At 41.6% G+C, this 19,279-nt stretch overlaps 1 protein-coding gene across 2 annotated transcripts in view; it reads right to left on the bottom strand.

Annotated features, from left to right (window-relative positions):
- Positions 1 to 2,996: 2,996 nt before the first annotated feature.
- ryk (receptor like tyrosine kinase) overlaps positions 2,997 to 19,279 on the bottom strand; it is a 294,692-nt gene continuing 278,409 nt past the window's right edge. For both annotated transcript variants that reach the window (XM_059951330.1, XM_059951322.1), the window contains 2 exons: positions 15,935 to 16,071; positions 2,997 to 3,972 (listed from right to left, as the gene is read on the bottom strand). In XM_059951330.1, the coding sequence (XP_059807313.1) occupies positions 3,861 to 3,972; positions 15,935 to 16,071 (249 nt within the window). In that variant the 3' untranslated portion in view covers positions 2,997 to 3,860. The remainder of the gene's footprint in view (positions 3,973 to 15,934; positions 16,072 to 19,279) is intronic.

Genomic DNA, 19,279 nt, shown 5'->3' on the forward strand with positions numbered 1-19,279 from the left:
GGGAAATTGGAAGGTCTGAAATTAGTCACCTGGACCTGTTGGACTACACCTTAGGGTTCTACAAGAAGTAGCTGGGAGATTGTGGAAGCATTAGTAACAATTTTCAATAATCAGCAGATTCTGGCATGATTCTACTCTTCATGAATGGAGAAAGGCAGCAGAAGAAAGGAAATTATTGGCGAGCTTGGAGGTGGATGATAAAATAGGTCAAAGTCAGCGTGGTTTCTTAAGGGAAAGTCTTGCCTGACAGATCTTTTGGAATTCTTAGAAGAAAGAACAAGTATGATAGACAAAGGAGAATCAGTGGATTTTGTGTACTTGGACTTTCAGAAGGACTTTGACAAGGTGCTGCACATGAGGCTGCTAAACTAGCTAAGAGCCCATGATGTTACAGGAAAGACACTAGTGTGGATAAAGCATTGGCTGATTGGCAGGAAGAAAGAGTGGGGATAAAGGGATCCTTTACAGATTGGCAGCTGGTGCCTCGTAGTGTTCCACAGGGGTCTATGTCGGAATCAGTTCTTTTTACATTGTATGTCAATAATTCGGATGATGAGATTACTGGCTTGTTAGCCAAGTTTGCAGATGATATGAAGACAGGTGAAGGGGCAGGTAGTTTTGAAGAAGTAGAGCAGTTACAGAAGGATTTAGGCAGATTAGGAGAATGGGCAAATAAGTGGCAGATGGAATACAGTTTCAGGAAGTGTATGATCATGCACTTTGGTAGAAGTAATACAAGTGTAGACTATTTGTTAAATGGGGAGAAAATTCTAAACCCAAGGTGTAAAGGGATTTGGGAGTCCTCATGCAGGAGTCCCAAATGGTTAATTTGCAGGTTGAATCGGTGGTGGAAGGCAAATGTAATGTTAGTATTCATTTTGAAAGAACAGAATATAAAAGCAAGGATGTAATGAGGCAATAGTGAGGCCTCACTTGGAGTATTGTGAGCTATTTTGGGCCCATTATTTAAGAAAGGATATGCTGACAATGGAGAGGGTTCAGAGGAGGTTCATGAGAATGATTCCAGGAATGAAAGGGTTATCATATGAGCAGCGATTGACGGCTCTGGGCCTGTACTCATCGGAATTTAGAATCTCATTGAAACCTATCAAATGTCGAAAGCCTAGATGTGAAGATGTTGTTTCCTTTGGTGGTGTAGACTACGGCCAGGGGGCACAAATTCAAAATAGAGGGGCATCCATTTCGAATAGAAATGAAAAAGAAATGCTTTAGACAGGTGGTGGTAAATCTGGAATTCGTTGCCACAGGTGGCTGGAGGTCAGGTCATTGTGTGCATTTAAGGCAGATGATGGTAGGTTCTTGATTAGTCATGGCGTGAAAGGTTATTGGGGAAAGCAGGAGAATGGGGTTGAGAGGGATATGGATCAGCCATGATGAAATAACAGAAGCTTCAATGGGCGGAGTGGCCTAATCCTGTTCCTTTGTCTTATGCTCAAAGTTTGTGGAGGACTGGATAAATGGCTGTTTGGGCAGTGGGATCTTTTTGTTTTATACAGAACCCTGAGTCTTGTTTTGTGTGTATGTATGTATATGTCTTGGTAATGGCATTCAGGATATATTGAAGGTCTTCTTCAGAGTGTGCTGTGATAGCATTGTCATCCATATTCTGAACGTACATGATAGGAGTGGTGCTGATCTTGTTTCTGGTCTTGAATTGGTTGAGGTTGAAAAGCCTGTTGTCCATTCTATACAAGACTGGGATTCCCTGTGGCTGGTCTTGGCCAATGAGGTGAAGGACAGCAGCAATAAAGATGCAATAATTCTGATTCCATCAGAATTACCGGCCCACACAAGCTACGACAGCTCCGTTTAAGCACTTCATTTTATGAGCCCTTGCCAAGTGCCTAGTTACTCCACCCTATTCGCTTTTTTCAAATATCCCTCCCACAATGCACTTGCCAACAGTGATTTCTAACATTTTGCCATTCTTTTATTCTCATCTTGGCTCCGAATCCCAAAAGATCAGTTCTGAATGTAGTGCTGACCTATGACTGATCCACTAAGTTAGGGAAATTCACTACACAAATCTTAGTAACAAGGCTTGCACTTTATTGTAACACACACTACTTCCAGCATCTGCAGGTTTTCTCGTGTTTGTTACACTCTATTGTCTCCATGTAGATAACAGGCCATTAAGTCATGAAATGGTAATTTTCCCTTTGTCCCAATACTCACTCAGATCACCACTGAAATGAGACTGGAGGTTGAAGGCCTAATGTCTGTGAGTTTGAGATGAAGGCCGAGGACAGGAGACCCAGAAGCAGTCTGTCTTGTCTTGGGGCTGGGGGCTTGAGGGGATGGGAGCTGGGGAAAGGAGCTTTGTTGTTGTATTGTTGTGTTCTGCTGTTGTTCTTGCTACTTGTATTATTCTGTGTTGTGTGTGTACTGAACATTGTGGGCATGCTAAGTTGGCACTGGAATATGTGGTAACATTTGTGGGTTGCCCACAGCACATCCTTTGATGTATTGGTAGTTAATGCTAACAAAATATTTCACTGTTATGTTTCAATGTACGATAAATACTGTCACCTGGATCTTGACAGAATGAAAACAAAGAAAGACAGAAATATCCACCTGTTTCTGCTCAATGACCCTCCTCCCCAAATCATCGATCAAACCCGCACTCTGAGCCCTGCATCTAAGGAAAGGGACAGTCAACATTTCAAGTCAAGATCCTCCATCTGGACTCACTCAAACATCAACTGCTTATTTCCCTCCACTGCCTGAACTATAGAGATACCCCAGCATTTGTTTGTTGAGACTCACCTGAAATGGTGACTGTCCTTTGATGCCAAGTCTGTTTCCTACTTCCTAATGCAAAGGCACTTAAATGCTGGTAAAGACACCAGAGGGCTACAGGGCTTGAGCCAATGATATTTGATAGTTTTATGTAAAGCAGACAGGACTAAAATACTTAAAACCTTCTTCAATTTTTCAATAAGGTTGCTATTTAAATAAGATAATATTCTGTAATATCAGTAGGTTATCTCTGCTTTATTAATTCATATCCTTTGCATTTTACATTGTACAAAGATGAACATTACTTGGTAAACAGTAAACAATTGAATTTTGAAAAATACATACAAAGTTTGGATTTACAAAGCAAGGTTTTGAACCTGTTATCCAAATCACCTCGTACCATAAAAGTTTTCCATACTGAAGCTGGTTAGTGAATTACCATGCAGTAATTGGTTGGTCAGGAAACAGAATTTATTGAGGCAGGAAGTGCTAAAATGTAAAATTACACCCATGTACCTAGTGTTGAGATAAAAGACAAAATTTCATGTCCCATTGCCAAGCAGGTACCTCATCCATTTAAAAAAATGTCAGCCTCACAAGAGGGAAATAAATATTTGGAAGTGCACGGAGGCTTAGGATTTCACAAGACACAGGAATGAACCTGGATTCTTGGGAATAAACCAAAGCTTTACTGCAGTGAAGTATCTGGCAAATTCTTCACAACTTCAGCAACACATTGGTAGTATCAAAAAGGAGAAACAGACATTCAAAGTGTTGTCCAAATGTGTTTCAGTCTTGAAAATCCCATTTCCCAAAGGAATAAGGCAATAGAAGCGAAGGAATACAGTGCAATGTTCCCCTGATACTGGGCCTTTTCAATCCTTTACATTTGGGTGCTCCAGGAATTTCAATTACTAACTCATTCAGGGAAACATGTTACTGTACTATTATGTATGAGAACTCGATAATTCACAAAACAAATGATGAAAGCATTTCAAGGCACACTATTCAGAAGAATTACCTCCCCTACTTTTCCTTAATTTCTATAATTAAATCTGGTGTTAGTGTTGAAGAGTTCATATCTAATAAAAGCCATGATTTCAGACATAGGCACCCAAGGCTGCGTGAAATTCAGTGAGACACTGAACCAGTTGCTGAAACTTGGGCCTCTCCTCCCGATCCAAGGCCCAACAGCAGGCCATCACTGCAAACCTGTGGAACAAGATCAAGAGTGTTAAATACACAGCGACATGTACAATAGGCACAGCACAATCAGCTGATCAGACATTGCACATCAGAGGAAAAAATATAGCTAACGTCAGATAAATAATAGGGCATATAGCAATTACTGAACAATGAGATGTAAAGTGATCGCTGGATCACATATATGATGTCATCGAGACAAAGCAATTAGATTTGTAACACATCAAACACTCATCACAAATTAGAAATATTGAGATAATAAAGCAACCAACATTCTAACATAGAACAGATAGAATAGCAACACACACAAAATGCTGGTGGAACGCAGCAGGCCAGGCCGCATCTGTAAGGAGAAGCACTGTTGACGTTTCAGGCCAAGACGCTTCCTCTGGACTGATGAAGGGTCTCGGCCTGAATCATCCACAGCGCTTCTCCCTATAGATGCTGCCTGGCCTGCTGCATTCCACCAGCATTTTGAGTGTGTTGCTTGAATTTCCAGCATCTGCAGATTTCCTCGTGTTTGAGTAGGATATCTGAGAACAATTACTGAGCAAACATTGAAAGGAATAGAGGCAAATTACATCAGACACAAGAAGAGACATTAAACATCCACATCACATATATAATGGCAATGTTTGGGTTCATGAGAGAAAAGAGTAAAATGATCAATTAGAAATAATGAAACAGAGACAACCTTCACTCATCCAATATTAACAACAGACATTAATCATCTGGTACAGCATGCATGAGTCTGACGTACACTACAACATCAGAGTTCGCTCCATACGTTATAGTACTGTGCAAGTCTTAGGCACGCTACATTACTTATATAACTTTTATTTTAGATGCTTTTTTTTGTGTTCTCCAATAGTGTGCCAAAATAAAAGAGCAAACTTTACATTTCCAGATATTCATCTTCAAAAAAATTGAATATTACAGAGAAACTTTTGTATTTTGTTAAAGAAAGTAACATATTAAGTAATAGAGCACTTTTCAAATAAAAACGATTAGCTTATAGGTATATAGCCCAGTGAATGATTAAACAAAGATAACAAACAGGATGATCAATGACATAGTGAGGAGAATGTATCAGAATCAGGTTAATACCACCGGCATATGTCATGACATTTGTTTGGGGGGGGGGGGGTGTGTGTGTGGGGTGCAAAAATGGAAATAAAAAAACTACTGAGGTCGTGCTAATGGGTTCAATGTCCATTCAGAAATCGGATGGCAGAGGGGAATCATTCCTGAGTTGTTGACTGTGTGCCTTCAGGCTCCTGTACCTCCTGCCTGATGGTAGCAACGAGATCAAGGCATGACCTGGGTGAGGGATCACTCCTTGAAGATGTCCTGGATACTACGGAGGCTAGTGCTTATGATGAAACTAAGTTTACAACTCTTTGCAGCTTACCTTGATCCTGTGCAGTAAAACCTACCCTCCCCATACCAGACGGCGATGCAGCAGTTAGGTTGCTCGCCACAGTATCACTGTAGAAATTTGTGAGTGTTTTAGATGACATACAAAATCTTCTCAAACTCCTAATGAAATATAGCCATGTCTTGGCTTCTTTATAGCTGCATCAATATGTTGGATTCAGTTTAGGTCCTCAGAGATATTGACACCCATGTACTTGAGGGTGTGTGTTCCTTCAGCTTACCCTTTCTGAAGTCCACAATCAGTTCTTTGGTCTTCCTGACATTGAGCGCAAGATTTATACTTCTGCGTCAAATGAATGCCGTAGGTACGGTGTAGCTGTGTATCCTACACTGTACCCCACGCCAGAGCCTGACGAGCACCTCTCCAGAAATGTAACTGCGCGCCGCAGCAACAACTGTGATTGGTCTGCTTGGTAGCATCGCATTCCCTCCTGTCTATAGGCATACTATGCGTACACTGATGCAAAATAAATGGTTGGAGACAATGAACCAAATCGTCAAATCTACCTGCCGACATCCGAAAATATTTGAAATGCATTTCCTCATCCATGTCTCTCGCTGCCTGGACAAGCACAGAAAATTCACCCTCCTTCCGCCTCAATCAAGTTCAATGGTCATCCATTCATACCATCCCCTCTGACGTTTTCTCTCTTGTCTGCGTTGTAGTAATTTCAATAGAAGTAACCCTTGTTCAACATTTATTAGCTCCAACTCCAACATGATGTGCTTAGTCGCCATTGTTTGAAGTACGCGAAGAAACTCTACACAGTGACATAGAAACCCCACTGCCAACTAGTATTTTGGCGATGTATTGCAGAGTGACGCAGACACACCAATGTACAAGTATAAATGCTTACAATGGCGCAGGCCACTTAACAAAGGCTTCGACATAGGCTACTATGCAGAAGTATAAATCAGCCTTTACTGCGACACCACTCAACTAGCTGTTATAACTTGCTCCTGTATGCCCTCTTTTCACCATCTGAAATTCTGCTAACAGTCAGCAAAATTATAGATGGCATTTGAGCTGTGTCTGGGTGTAGAGAGAATAGAGAAGTGGGCTAAGCACACATCCTTGACGAGTGCCAGTGCTGATTATCAGCAAGGTAGAGATGTTAATTCTGCTCCACACAGATCATGGCCTTCTGGATTGGGGGAAGTTGAGGATCCAGTTGTAGAGGGAGGTACAGAGGCCCAGGCTTTGGAGATTTTTGATTAGACCTGTAGGAATAACTGTGTTAAACAGCATCCTGACATAGGTATTTGTATTGTCCAGGTGATCCAAGGATGTGTGAAGAGCCAAGAAGATCAGATCCACCTTAGACCTATTGTGGTGATTGACAAATTGCAGTGGGTCCAAGTTCTTGCAGAGCCAGGAGTTAACTCAAGCCATAATCTAGCTCTCAAAGCACTTCATCATCATAGATGTGAATGCTACAGGATGGTAGTCCATTAACTGATTAACTGACAGTTTAACCTTCAAATCAATTCTTATACCGTGGCAAGGGTGAGCACAGGAACAGACAAAAGGTGATCATACTGCTTCAGCAAGGTGTCTCCCAAGCAGAAATTTTATCGCAGACAGGAGTTTCTAAGCTCTTCTGTAGAATCATAGCGCAATGCTGAGGATCAAAAACACAGTGACTGGCCATGGAAACTGAGAGCAACAGACAAGAGATACATCAAACTGACATCCCTTCTAAATCGGAAGAAGTCCAGTACTGCTATTAGCTCTGAACTCAGAGAAACTACAGGAACCTAAGTACACCCTGTACAATTATAACCATATAACAATTACAGCAGAGAAACAGGCCATCTCGGCCCTTCTAGTCCGTGCCGAATGTTTACTCTCACCTAGTCCCAGCTACCTGCACTCAGTCCATAACCCTCCATTCCCTTCTTGTCCATATACCGATCCAATTTTTTTTAAAATGACAAAATTGAACCTGCCTCTACCACTTCTACTGGACGCTCGTTCCACACAGCTACCACTCTCTGAGTAAAGAAGTTCCCCCTCGTGTTACCCCTAAACTTTTGCCCCTTAACTCTCAACTCATGTCCTCTTGTTTGAATCTCCCCTACTCTTAATGGAAAAAGCCCATCCACATCAACTCTATCTATCCCCCTCATAATTTTAAATACCTCTATCAAGACCCCCCTCAACCTTCTACACTCCAAAGAATAAAGACCTAACTTGTTCAGCCCTTCTCTGTAACTTAGGTGCTGAAACCCAGGTACCATTCTAGTAAATCTCCTCTGTACTCTCACTATTTTGTTGACATCTTTCCTATAATTCGGTGACCAGAACTGTACACAATACACCAAACTCCAAGTTCAGAGAAGTCTTGTCAGAAGTGGTCCTCATGGAACAGTTCCCTCTACTACCTGTAGGGAGTTTGTATGTTCTCCCCATGCCCGTGTGGGTTTCCTCTGGAGTGCTTCAGTTTCCTCCCACAGTCCAAAGACATATAGGTTGGTAGGTTAATTGGTCATTGTAAATTATACGGTGATAAGGCTAAACTTAAATTGGGTGATTGCTGAGCAGTGGTTCAAAGTGCTAGAAGGGTCTATTCCACACGGTATCTCAATCAATCACAAATATTAAGAACTGCTGCCAAAAAGTAATTTCTCAGAAGTGGAACAAAAGCCAAGAGACTCAACACAAGGACTGGTTGCTGAATAATCACAGAAGTGCTCTGGACAGAGAACTGATGTTGTTTTAAAGTCAAAAAGCGGTCACACATAATATTGATTTGATTTAGTGTTTCTGTTTACTTTCTAATTTTTTTGAAGCTTAGAAACTTTTCATTTGATCATTTTTGAAGTATCTTTACTTTACATAATTGTTTTACATGTGCCTAAAACTTTTGCAAAGTACTGTATATTTCAGATCAAGAGATCAATAAGGGGTTCCTTGGTTGGGGTTTCTTTGTTCTGGTTTTGCACTGTAGTGGTTCAATATAGGTGGTCCACCATCACCCCTGGCAGTGCACAACTTGCGTTAAAAATAATTGTCCCAGGCATCTCCTTTTGAACTCCCCCCATCTTGAATGCATGCTATTTCGTATTAGATGTTTCATCCTGGAGAAAAGACACTTTTTATTTACTCCATGCTTCTCATAATTATATAAGTTTCTATAAATTCTCCCTCAGCCTCCACTGCTCCAGAGAAAATAACTCAAGTTTGACTTCCAACCTCTCTTTATAGCACATCTTCTAATCCGGGCAGGATGCAGGCAAACTTCTGCACCCTTTCCACTGCCTTAACATCCTTCCTATAATGGGATGACTGGTATTGAATACAATACTCCAGATGTGGCCTAACTTCCATATCCCAATCACACTCACTCACCCATCCACCTGGGTTTCTTCTCTTCTGGCCCACACTTCCCTAGCTAGTTGCATCTGCCCATCACCTTCTACCAGCTACCCTCCCGTCACATGGCACAGCCAATAATCCTGAGATTATGACCAAGGAAGCAATGTACCATTCTGGAGGCTACGGAAATGCTTATTTGTTCCTCTCAGCATTACTTTTGCCTGGACTTTTCTATTCTTGCTGTGAATTAGAACCAACTGCAGTGCCAACAAATTGGCTGATAAGAGGCCATACCCCTCAAAAGTATCTAAAATTATTCACTGCTAAGAGGGGTGACAACAGACTAGAACAAATCCAAAATTGACTTGGAAATGAGAGACAGGGCATAATGGCAGGGAACTACTTTTGTGATTGTATGATAATGATTCCTGCCCCACAATGATCAAAGCTACAATTTTTCCATTTGTAACATACGTGAATGACTTTGGTGTGAATGATGAAGGCACGGTATAACATATAACCATAACAGCACGGAAACAGGCCATCTCAGCCTTTCTAGGCTGTGCCGAATGCTTACTCTCATGTAGTCCCAAGGAACTGCACTAAGCCCATAACTCTCCATTCCTTTCCTGTCCATATACCTACCCAATTGTTTTTAAATGACAATATTGAACCTGCCTCTACCACTTCCACTGGAAGCTCGTTCCACACAGCTACCACTCTCTGAGTACAGAAGTTCCCCCTTGTGTTACCCCTAAACTTTTGCCATCTAACTCAACTCATGTCCTCTTGTTTGAATCTCCCCTACTCCCAACATTACATCCCAACTCCATGATCTCAATGATCTGATTCATAAAGGCCAGCGAACCAAAAGCTTTCTTCACCACCCTATCCACATGATATTCCACCTTCAGGGAACTATGCACCATTATTCCTAGATCACTCTGTTCTACTGCATTCCTCAATGCCCTACCATTTACCATGTATGTCCTATTTTGATTAGTCCTACCAAAATGTAGCACTCACACTTATCAGCATTAAACTCCAGCTGCCATCTTTCAGCCCACTCTTCTAACTGGCTTAAATATCTCTGCAAGCTTTGAAAACCTACTTCATTATCCACAACGTCACCTCTCTTAGTATCATCTGCAGACTTACTAATCCAATTTACCACCCCATCATCCAGATCATAAATGTATATGACAAGCAACATTAGACCCAGTACAGATCCCTGAGGCACACCACTAGTCACCGGCCTCCAACCTGACAAACAGTTATCCACCACTACTCTCTGGCATCTCCCATCCAGCCACTGTTGAATCAATTTCACAACTTCAATATTAACACCTAACGATTGAACCTTCCTGACTAACCTTTCGTGTGGAACCTTGTCAAAGGCCTTACTGGTCCATATAGTCAACATCACTCCTTTACCCTCGTCAACTTTCCTAGTAAACTCTTCAAAAAATTCAATATTTGTCAAACATGACCTTCCATGCACAAATCCATGTTGACTGTTCCTAATCAGACCCTGTCTATCCAGATAATTACATATACCATCTCTAAGAGTACTTTCCATTAAATTACCCAAACTTATAGGCCTATAATTGCTAGGTTTACTCTTAGAACACTTTTTAAACTATGGAACAACAAGAACAATACACCAATCCTCTGGCACTATCCCCGTTTCTATTGACATTTGAAATATTTCTGTCAGAGCCCCCACTATTTATACACTAACTTCCCTCAAGATCCTAGGGAACATCCTGTCAGGACCCGGAGATTTATCCACTTTTATATCCTTTAAAAGCGCCAGTACTTCCTCCTCTTTAATCATCATAGTTTCCATGACTACCATATTTGTTTCCCTTACCTTACACCATTCAATATCCTTCTCCTTAGTGAATACCAAAGAAAATAAATTGTTCAAAATCTCCCCCATCTCTTTTGGCTCCACACACAGCTGTCCACTCTGATTCTCTAAGAGACCAATTTTATCCCTCACTATCCTTTTGCTATTAATATAATTGTAGAAACCCTTTGGATTTATTTTCACCTTACTTGTCAAAGCAACCTCATATCTTCTTTTAGCTTTTCTAATTTATTTCTTAAGGTTCTTTTTACATTCTTTATATTCCTCTAGCATCTCCTTTACTCCATGCTGCTTATATTTATTGTAGGTCTCTCTCTTTTTCCGAACCAAGGTTCCAATATGCCTTGAAAACCATGGCTCTCTCAAACTTTTAACCTTTCCTTTCAACCTAACAGGAACATAAAGATTCTGTACCCTCAAAATTTCACCTTTAAACGATCGCCATTTCTCTATTACATCCTTCCCATAAAACCAATTGTCCAAATCTACTCCTTCTAAATCTTTTTGCATCTCTTCAAAGTTAGCCTTTCTCCAATCAAAAATCTCAACCCTTGGTCCAGACCTATCCTTCTCCATAATTATATTGACTATATGTGACTACCTTATAATTCTCAAGAGTCCTGTCTGACTTTTGTTTCCTGAACTATATATGCTTCCTCCTTTCTTTTGACAAAATATTACACCACTCTCATCAACCATGGTTCCTTCCCTCTACCATCTAATCCATTTCAATGGGACATACCTTTCTAGAATTCCATGCAAGTGCCCCCTAAACAACCTCCAGATTTCTCCTGTACATTTCCCAGAGAACACCCAAGTTCCTGCCCAATTCCATCTTAATTAGCCTTCTAATTCCTTCAATAAAGTACTTTGCCACAACTTCAGCTTATGTCTTTGTGTGTGTTATTGGTCTGGTATTCTTCAACACAGGTCTACACCCAATTTTATAGCAGTGTAACTTACCTTGCAGCTCATGAACCCAATCCTGTGAATAATGAAGGCCAACACACCATACACAATCTTAACAAACTATCAACATGCACTGCAACTTAAAGAGATCAAGAGATGTGAATCCCTAGGTCCCACTGTTCCTCTATACTACTAAGAATCCTGTCTTTAACTCTGCATTCTGACTTCAAATTTGACTTTTCAAATAGAATCACTTCACACTGTTCTGGGTTGACCCCCATCTGCTAATTCTCAGCTTAGCTATGCACCTGTCAAAAGTCCCACTGTAATCTATGACAACCTTCCTTATTAACTTCAACACCATCAACCTTTGCACGATCAGCAAAATTACTAACCTACCACTCCATTTCCTCATCCAAATCATTTAGAAAAATCGCAAAGAGCAGGGGTCTCAGAATACGTCACTGCAGAACACAAATGCATATCAACCTCCAGGTAGACCACATTCCATCGACAACCACCCTCTGCCTTCCGAATCTACACAGCCATGCTTTCTGGGATCCCACGCCTTCTGAATCCTACAGGGAACCTTATCATATTCCTTAGTCACATCCACTTCGGTAATGTGCTTTGTTACATATCAAATGATTCAGTCAAGTCCATAAGAAGTGACCTCCCCCTCACAAAGCCATGCTGAATATCCTTATGCGTCTCCAAATGCTCACATTTACTGTCTCTAACAATTTTTTCCAATAATCTGCCCACCACTAGAAGACGGTCGTATCCAGCAGGAAGCGGTGTGAGAAGAGTGACAGGGCTGTGGCTCAACAGGCTTAGGCGGTAACTGGTAACCATATAACAATTACAGCAAGGAAACAGGCCATCTCAGCCCTTCTAGTCCGTGCCGAACGCTTACTCTCACCTAATCCCACTGACCCGCACTCAGCCCATAACCTTCTATTCCTTTCCTGTCCATATACCTATCCAATTTTGCTTTAAATGACAATACCGAAGCTGCCTCTACCACTTCTACTGGAAACTCATTCCACACAGCTACCACACCCTAAGTAACGAAATTCCCCCTCATGTTACTTAAGTCTCAACTTATGTCCTCTTGTTTGAATCTCCCCTATTCTCAATGGAAAAAGCCAACTCTATCTATCCCCCTCATAATATTAAATACCTCTATCAAGTCCCCCCTGAACCTTCTACACTCCAAAGAATAAAGACCTAACTTGCTCAATCTTTCACTGTAACTTAGGTGCTGAAACCCAGGTAACATTCTAGTAAATCTTCTCTGTACTCTCTCTATTTTGTTGATATCTTTCCTATAATTTGGTGACAAGAACTTACAGAATACTACAAATTCAGCTTTACCAATGCCTTGTACAATTTTAACATTACATCCGAACTCCTATACTCAATGCTCTGATTTATAAAGGCCAGCATACCAAAAGCTTTCTTTACCACCCTATCCACATGAGATTCCACCTTCAGGGAACCATACACCATTATTCCTAGATCACTCTGTTCTACTGCATTCTTCAATGCCCTACCATTTACCATGTATGTCCTATTTGGATTATTCCTACCAAAATGGAGCACCTCACACTTAACAGCAGTAAACTCCATCTGCCATCGCTCAGCCCACTCTTCTAACTGACCTAAATCTCCCTGCAAACTTTGAAAACTTACTTCATTATCCACAATGCCACCTATCTTAGTATCATCTGCACACTTACTAATCTAATTTACCACCCCATCATCCAGATCATTAATGTATTTGACAAACAACATTAAACCCAGTACAAATCCCTGAGGCACACCACTAGTCACCGGCCTCCAATCTGACAAACAGTTATCCACCACTACTTTCTGGCATCTCCTATCCAGCTACTGTTGAATCCATTTTACTACTTCAATATTAATACCTAACGATTGAACCTCCCTAACTAACCTTCCATGTGGAACCTTGTCAAAGCCCTTACTGAAGTCCATATAGATAACATCCACTGCTTTACACTCGTCAACTTTCTTCGTAGCGTCTTGAAAAAATTCAATAAGATTTGACAAACATGGCCTTCTATGCACAAATCCATGTTGACTGCTCCTAATCAGACCCTGTCTATCCAGATAATTATATATACCATCTCTAAGAATACTTTCCATTAATTTACCCACCACTGATGTTAAATTGACAGGCCTATAACTGCTAGGTTTACTCTTAGAACCCTTTTTAAACAATGGAACAACATGAGCAATACGCCAATCCTCGGGCACCATACCCGTTTCTAATGAAATCTGAAATATTTCTGTCCAAGCCCCTGCTATTTCTACACTAACCTTCCTCAAGGTCCTAGGGAATATCCTGTCAAGACCCAGAGATTTATCCACTTTTATATTCCTTAGAAGCGCTAGTACTTCCTCTTCTTTAATCGTCATAGTTTTCATAACTTCCCTACTTGTTTCCCTTACCTTACACAATTCAATATCCTTCTCCTCAGTGAATACCAAAGAAAAGAAATTGTTCAAAATCTCTCCCATCTCTTTTGGCTCCACACATAGCTGTCCACTCTGATTCTCTAAGGGACCAATTTTTTCCTTCACTATCCTTTTGCTATTAATATAACTGTAGAAACCCTTTGGATTTATTTTCTCCTTACTTGCCAAAGCAACCTCGCATCTTCTTTTAGCTTTTCTAATTTCTTTCTTAAGATTCTTCTTACATTTCTTATATTCCTCAAGCATCTCACTTACTCCATGCTGCCTATGTTTATTGTAGATATCTCTCTTTTTCCTAAGCAAGTTTCCAATATCCCTTGAAAACCATGGCTCTCTCAAACTTTTAACCTTTCCTTTCAACCTAACAGGAACATAAAAATTCTGTACCCTCAAAATTTCACCTTTAAAAGACCTCCATTTCTCTATTACATCCTTTCCATAAAACAAACTGTCCCAATCCACTCCTTCTAAATCCTCTCGCTTCGCCTCAAAGTTAGCCTTTCTCCAATCAAAAACCTCAACCCTGGTCCAGTCCTATCCTTCTCCATAATTATATTGAAACTAATGGCATTGTGATCACTGGACCCGAAGTGCTCCCCAACACATACCTCCATCACCTGACCTATCTCATTTCCTAACAAGAGATCCAACACTGCCCCTTCTCGAGTTGGTACCTCTATGTACTGCTGCAAAAAACTATACTGCATACGTTTTACAAACCTCAAACCATCCAGCCCTTTTTACAGAATGGGCTTCCCAGTCTATGCGTGGAAAACTAAAATCTCCCACAATCACAACCCTGTGTTTACTACAAGAAATAACAATAATTTCAGATTGTTTATTGTATACTTTCTTTAATATTAAATGGAACTATTGAACTGTAACAAGAGTTAATTAGTGGGAATTTAGAGGACTGGAAAACCAACAGAAGGCAACTAAAAATGTCAAAATTTTACCAAAAGTTTCTTTAGATACACTAAGTGTAAAAGAGTGGTGAGAATGGACATCGAATAGCTAGAAAACAATGCTGGAGAGGTAGTTGTGGGGGACAATGAAATGGCGCATAAACTAAATAAGTATTTTGCATCAGTCTTCACTGTGGAAGACAGTAACAGTTTGGTGGAAATTCCAGGTGTCAGGGATGATGAAGTGCGTGAAGTTTCCATTACCAGTGAGAAGGTTCTTGAGAAACTGAAAGGTCTGAAGGTAGATGATACATCTAGAGCAGATGGTGTATATCCCAGTGTTCTGAAAGAAGTGGCTAAAGAGATTGTGGAGGCGTTAGTGACGATCTTTCAAGAATCACTAGTTTCTGGTACTGTTCCTGAAGACTGGAAAATTGAAATGGTACTCCAATCTTCAAGAAGAGAGAGAGGCAGAAAAAAGGAAATTATAGGTGAGTTGGTCTGATCTCACTGGCTGAAAAGATGTCGGAGTCTATTGTTAAGGATGTGGTTTTGGGGTATTTTGGATGTGGTTTGATTGCCCTGGGCCTGTATTCACTGAAATTCGGAAAAATGAAGAGTGACCTAATTGAAATCTATTGAATGTTGAAAGGCCTGGTTAGAGTGGATGTGGAGAGGATGTTTCCTGCAGTAGGAGAGTCAAGGACCAGAAGACACAGCCTCAGAATACAGGGGCATCCTTTGAAAATGGAGGTGAGGAGGCATTTCTTTAGCCAGAGATTGGTGATTCTGTGGAATTCATTGCCATAGGCGGCTGTGGATGCCAAGATTGTGTATGTTCAAGGCTGAGCTTAATAGAGTTTGATTGGTCAGGGGATGAAGAGATACGGGAAGAAGGCAAGGAAGGAAAACTGGATCAGCCATGATGAAATAGTGGTGCAAACTTGATGGACCAAATGGCCTAATTCTGCTCCTATATTTTATCACGTTATTTAAACAAATAAAAACACGTGCCATGCAACTTACAGTTCATCTGGGCAGTTGATTGGCTGGGTTATTCTATAACCATCCTTTAGATAAGCTGCCATCTCGAAAGGATCAATATCGACATATGGCGTCTGTCCCAGGGTCATTAGTTCCCACAGTGTAACACCAAATGCCCACTTAAAGAAAAACAAAAGAAGAATTATTAGGAAAGGCTGACCATGTTTTCCACGACAATTCAAGAACTCCAGGTTCACAATAAACAATCTTGGAATCTGATCAGATTGACTAGCAAACTTTCTGTGCCAACTGCATTTACATACTCCTGTACACAAATAGGAAACCCAACCATAATCTCTTTCCTCATCAGTAAAAATAATGATTGTAGTTCCTAAGTTTGCCATTGAAAGGTGCTCCACTTACCCATATCATTTTCTAAAATCATGTTCAGCAATGTCACTTCATTGTTGGAAAAAAGATCAAAAAAGTGTAAAAGAATCTGGTATTTATTTGTTAGATCAAAAACATTTTCTTGAACATACATCACTCCTGTTAATCCTGTCTTTGCTTGGATATGTGAGCTGCCCCATTAACACAGTTTTTACATGTCTGTAATTCCCTGCATATTTTCTCCTTTATGCTGGTGCGTGGCCTAGTGGATAAGGCATTGGTCTAGTGATCTGAAGGTCACTGGTTCAAGCCTTAGCTGAGGCAGCGTGTTGTGTCCTTGAGCAAACAGCGCCCTTCCCTTGGACAACATCGGTGGTGTGGAGAGGGGAAGGCCTGCAGCTTGGGCAACTGCCTGTCTCCCATACAACCCTGCCCAGGACTGCGCCCTGGAAACTTCCCAAAGCACAAATCCATGGTCTCACGAGACTAAAGGATGCCTATTTATTTTCTCCTCAAACCCACAATCTCATTTCCAATGGAACAACCCCAGCAAAGCATCTTCATTCTGAACAGAAAGATTCTATCTTGATCATTGCATCTCGGCAACACACCTTCCATTCTTCCTTTCCCTTCTTTCCTGAACCATTACAACAATTTTTCTGCCAACTTTTGTAGCCAGGTTTCCAGCATTGCAATAAAATATTTAGCAAATAGGGTAGGCTTCAGGCAAACCAGAGGAAATTACAGAGAATGGCAAAACTAGCCCAATTCAGGCGAGCACAGTAGTGTAGCAGTTATGACAATGCTCTTACAGTGCTAGTGACCCAGGTTCAATGCTGTGGTTGTCTGTGAGGAGTATTTACGTTCTTCCCGTGAACGTGCAGATTTTCTTCAAGTGCTCTGGTTTCCATCCGCATTCCAAAGACAAATGGGTTGGTAGGTTAATTGGTCACGCTGGTGCAATTAGGTAGCAGAGGCTCATGGGGCCAGACAGAACTGTTACTGTGCTGTACATCAGAATAGTAGGTATGGGTGGACATATGGAAGGTGCCACGCCAAATAAAATTCTGAGTAGCAGATACAGGAAATGTTTGGTGGAGGTTATTGTTGCTAAAGAAGGTTCTACGAGTTATTGAAGACAAGGGTTCACACACTTCACAAGCCTAGACTGTGAATAATTAAAAAATGTGCTCAATAAAGGCATGAAAAGTACAACTGTTTGTGTGATATTAGTTTAGGGAAATTGTTTTGTTATTATTGTGTAGTCTATTATTGTACTTAGATGAAGACCAGAACAGATTTTATGAGTAATTAATGCAGAAAACCAGGTAAATGCGAACTGTTGACAAACTTTTTCTTACTGGATTTTGCTGAAATCTGGTTTTATATTAGGAACATTCAGAGTTTAGATATTAGGAACAATTAAACTATTTCCTTCAGTGTTCAAACATAATGTCTCTGGAGTCCAGTAATTCCATGCCTTTACAGACCAACCTCATCTGCATGCAAAATTTTCCAGTTGATCTTCCAATTCCATTTACTCTCCACTACACAGACCATAAACTTCCATTTCATAATCCTCACCCTGTAAGTAACCATTTTACAATTGAAACTCCCATTGTGATATTTCTTGCTATTATTTCCAACCATAATATTATGGCTAATTTCACTTTTTAAAAAATTCATGCCTAGTTCAAAAGCATTTGTGGATTAATCATTCCAGTATTTTGGCTAACTAGCAGGGAGAAAGGAAATGGAGTGATAAAGCTGAGGATGGGTAGTAGGTATACAAGACGATGTAGCGATGTACTACATAAAGAGCTAGAAACAATGACATAAGTCATTTTGAGACTAGTTTATTTAAACTTCGCGGCGCTGGCTTTTAATCCCTAGCTCCCGCCCTCCCCGGGCGGAAATGTCAGAGATGCATTACCAAAGTCTCTCCCCACGCGTGGGCTACCTGTGAGCCGGTTCGCCTGTGCAGAAAGTGGGTCGCCACATAACCCACCCCCTCCCCAGAACCGGCGATACACCCCCCCCCCCCCCAATGTCCACAGTCTGGATCAGCCTCTGTTTTGGAGATCTGCCTCTGCGCCTGAACCTCAACTGGCTGCGCCGTCCACATGGGCTGGTTTGAGTCGGTCCACCGTGAAAACCTCCTCTTTCCCCCCAATGTCCGGAACATACGTGGACCCGTTGTTGTTGATCACCTTGAACGGCCCCTCATACGGCTGCTGTAGTGCACTCCTTCGTACAAACACAAACTTACAGTTCTGCAGGTCTTGTAGGTCGGGGTCTGTCCGTGCTGTGAAGTCGGTACGGGGGCCAGGTTACAGAGCCTCTCACGTAATCTGTCCAGGATTGCTGCAGGTTCTTCCTCTTGCCTACTTGGGGTTGGTATGAACTCTCCTGGGACGACCAGCGGTGCGCCGTACACCAACTCGGCTGATGAGGCGTGCAGATCCTCTTTGGGTGCTGTGCGAATTCCAAGCAGGACCCAGGGAAGCTCGTCTCAGGCAGGCCATGAGAGCCGACTTCAAGTGACGGTGGAAGTTTGACTGTGGGTGGTAGGCAGTTGTGTGGTGTGGCTGAGTTCCCAACAGGCTGGCCACAGCTGACCACAGGCTGGAGGTGAACTGGGCGCCTCTGTCGGAGGTAATGTGGGCCGGTACACCAAAGCGAGATATCCAGGTTGCAATCAGCGCTCGGGCGCAGGAATCGGCAGATGTGTCAGTGAGCAGGACCGCCTCTGCCCATTTCATGAACTGGTCTACCATAGTTAGGAGGTACTACGCTCGTCGTGACACTGGTAGGGGCCCCACAACATCCACATGAATGTGGTTGAACCTCCGGCGGGTGGGTTTGAACTGCTGCGGCGGGGCTTTAGTGTGCTGCTGCACCTTGGCTGTTCGGCACTGCGTGCATGTTCTGGCCCATTTGTTGACCTGTTTGCGAAGTCTGTGCCACGTGAACTTGCTGGAGACCAGCCGGACAGTT

This window comes from Hypanus sabinus, chromosome 2, assembly GCF_030144855.1.
Source record: "Hypanus sabinus isolate sHypSab1 chromosome 2, sHypSab1.hap1, whole genome shotgun sequence".
NCBI classification, from domain to species: domain Eukaryota; kingdom Metazoa; phylum Chordata; class Chondrichthyes; order Myliobatiformes; family Dasyatidae; genus Hypanus; species Hypanus sabinus.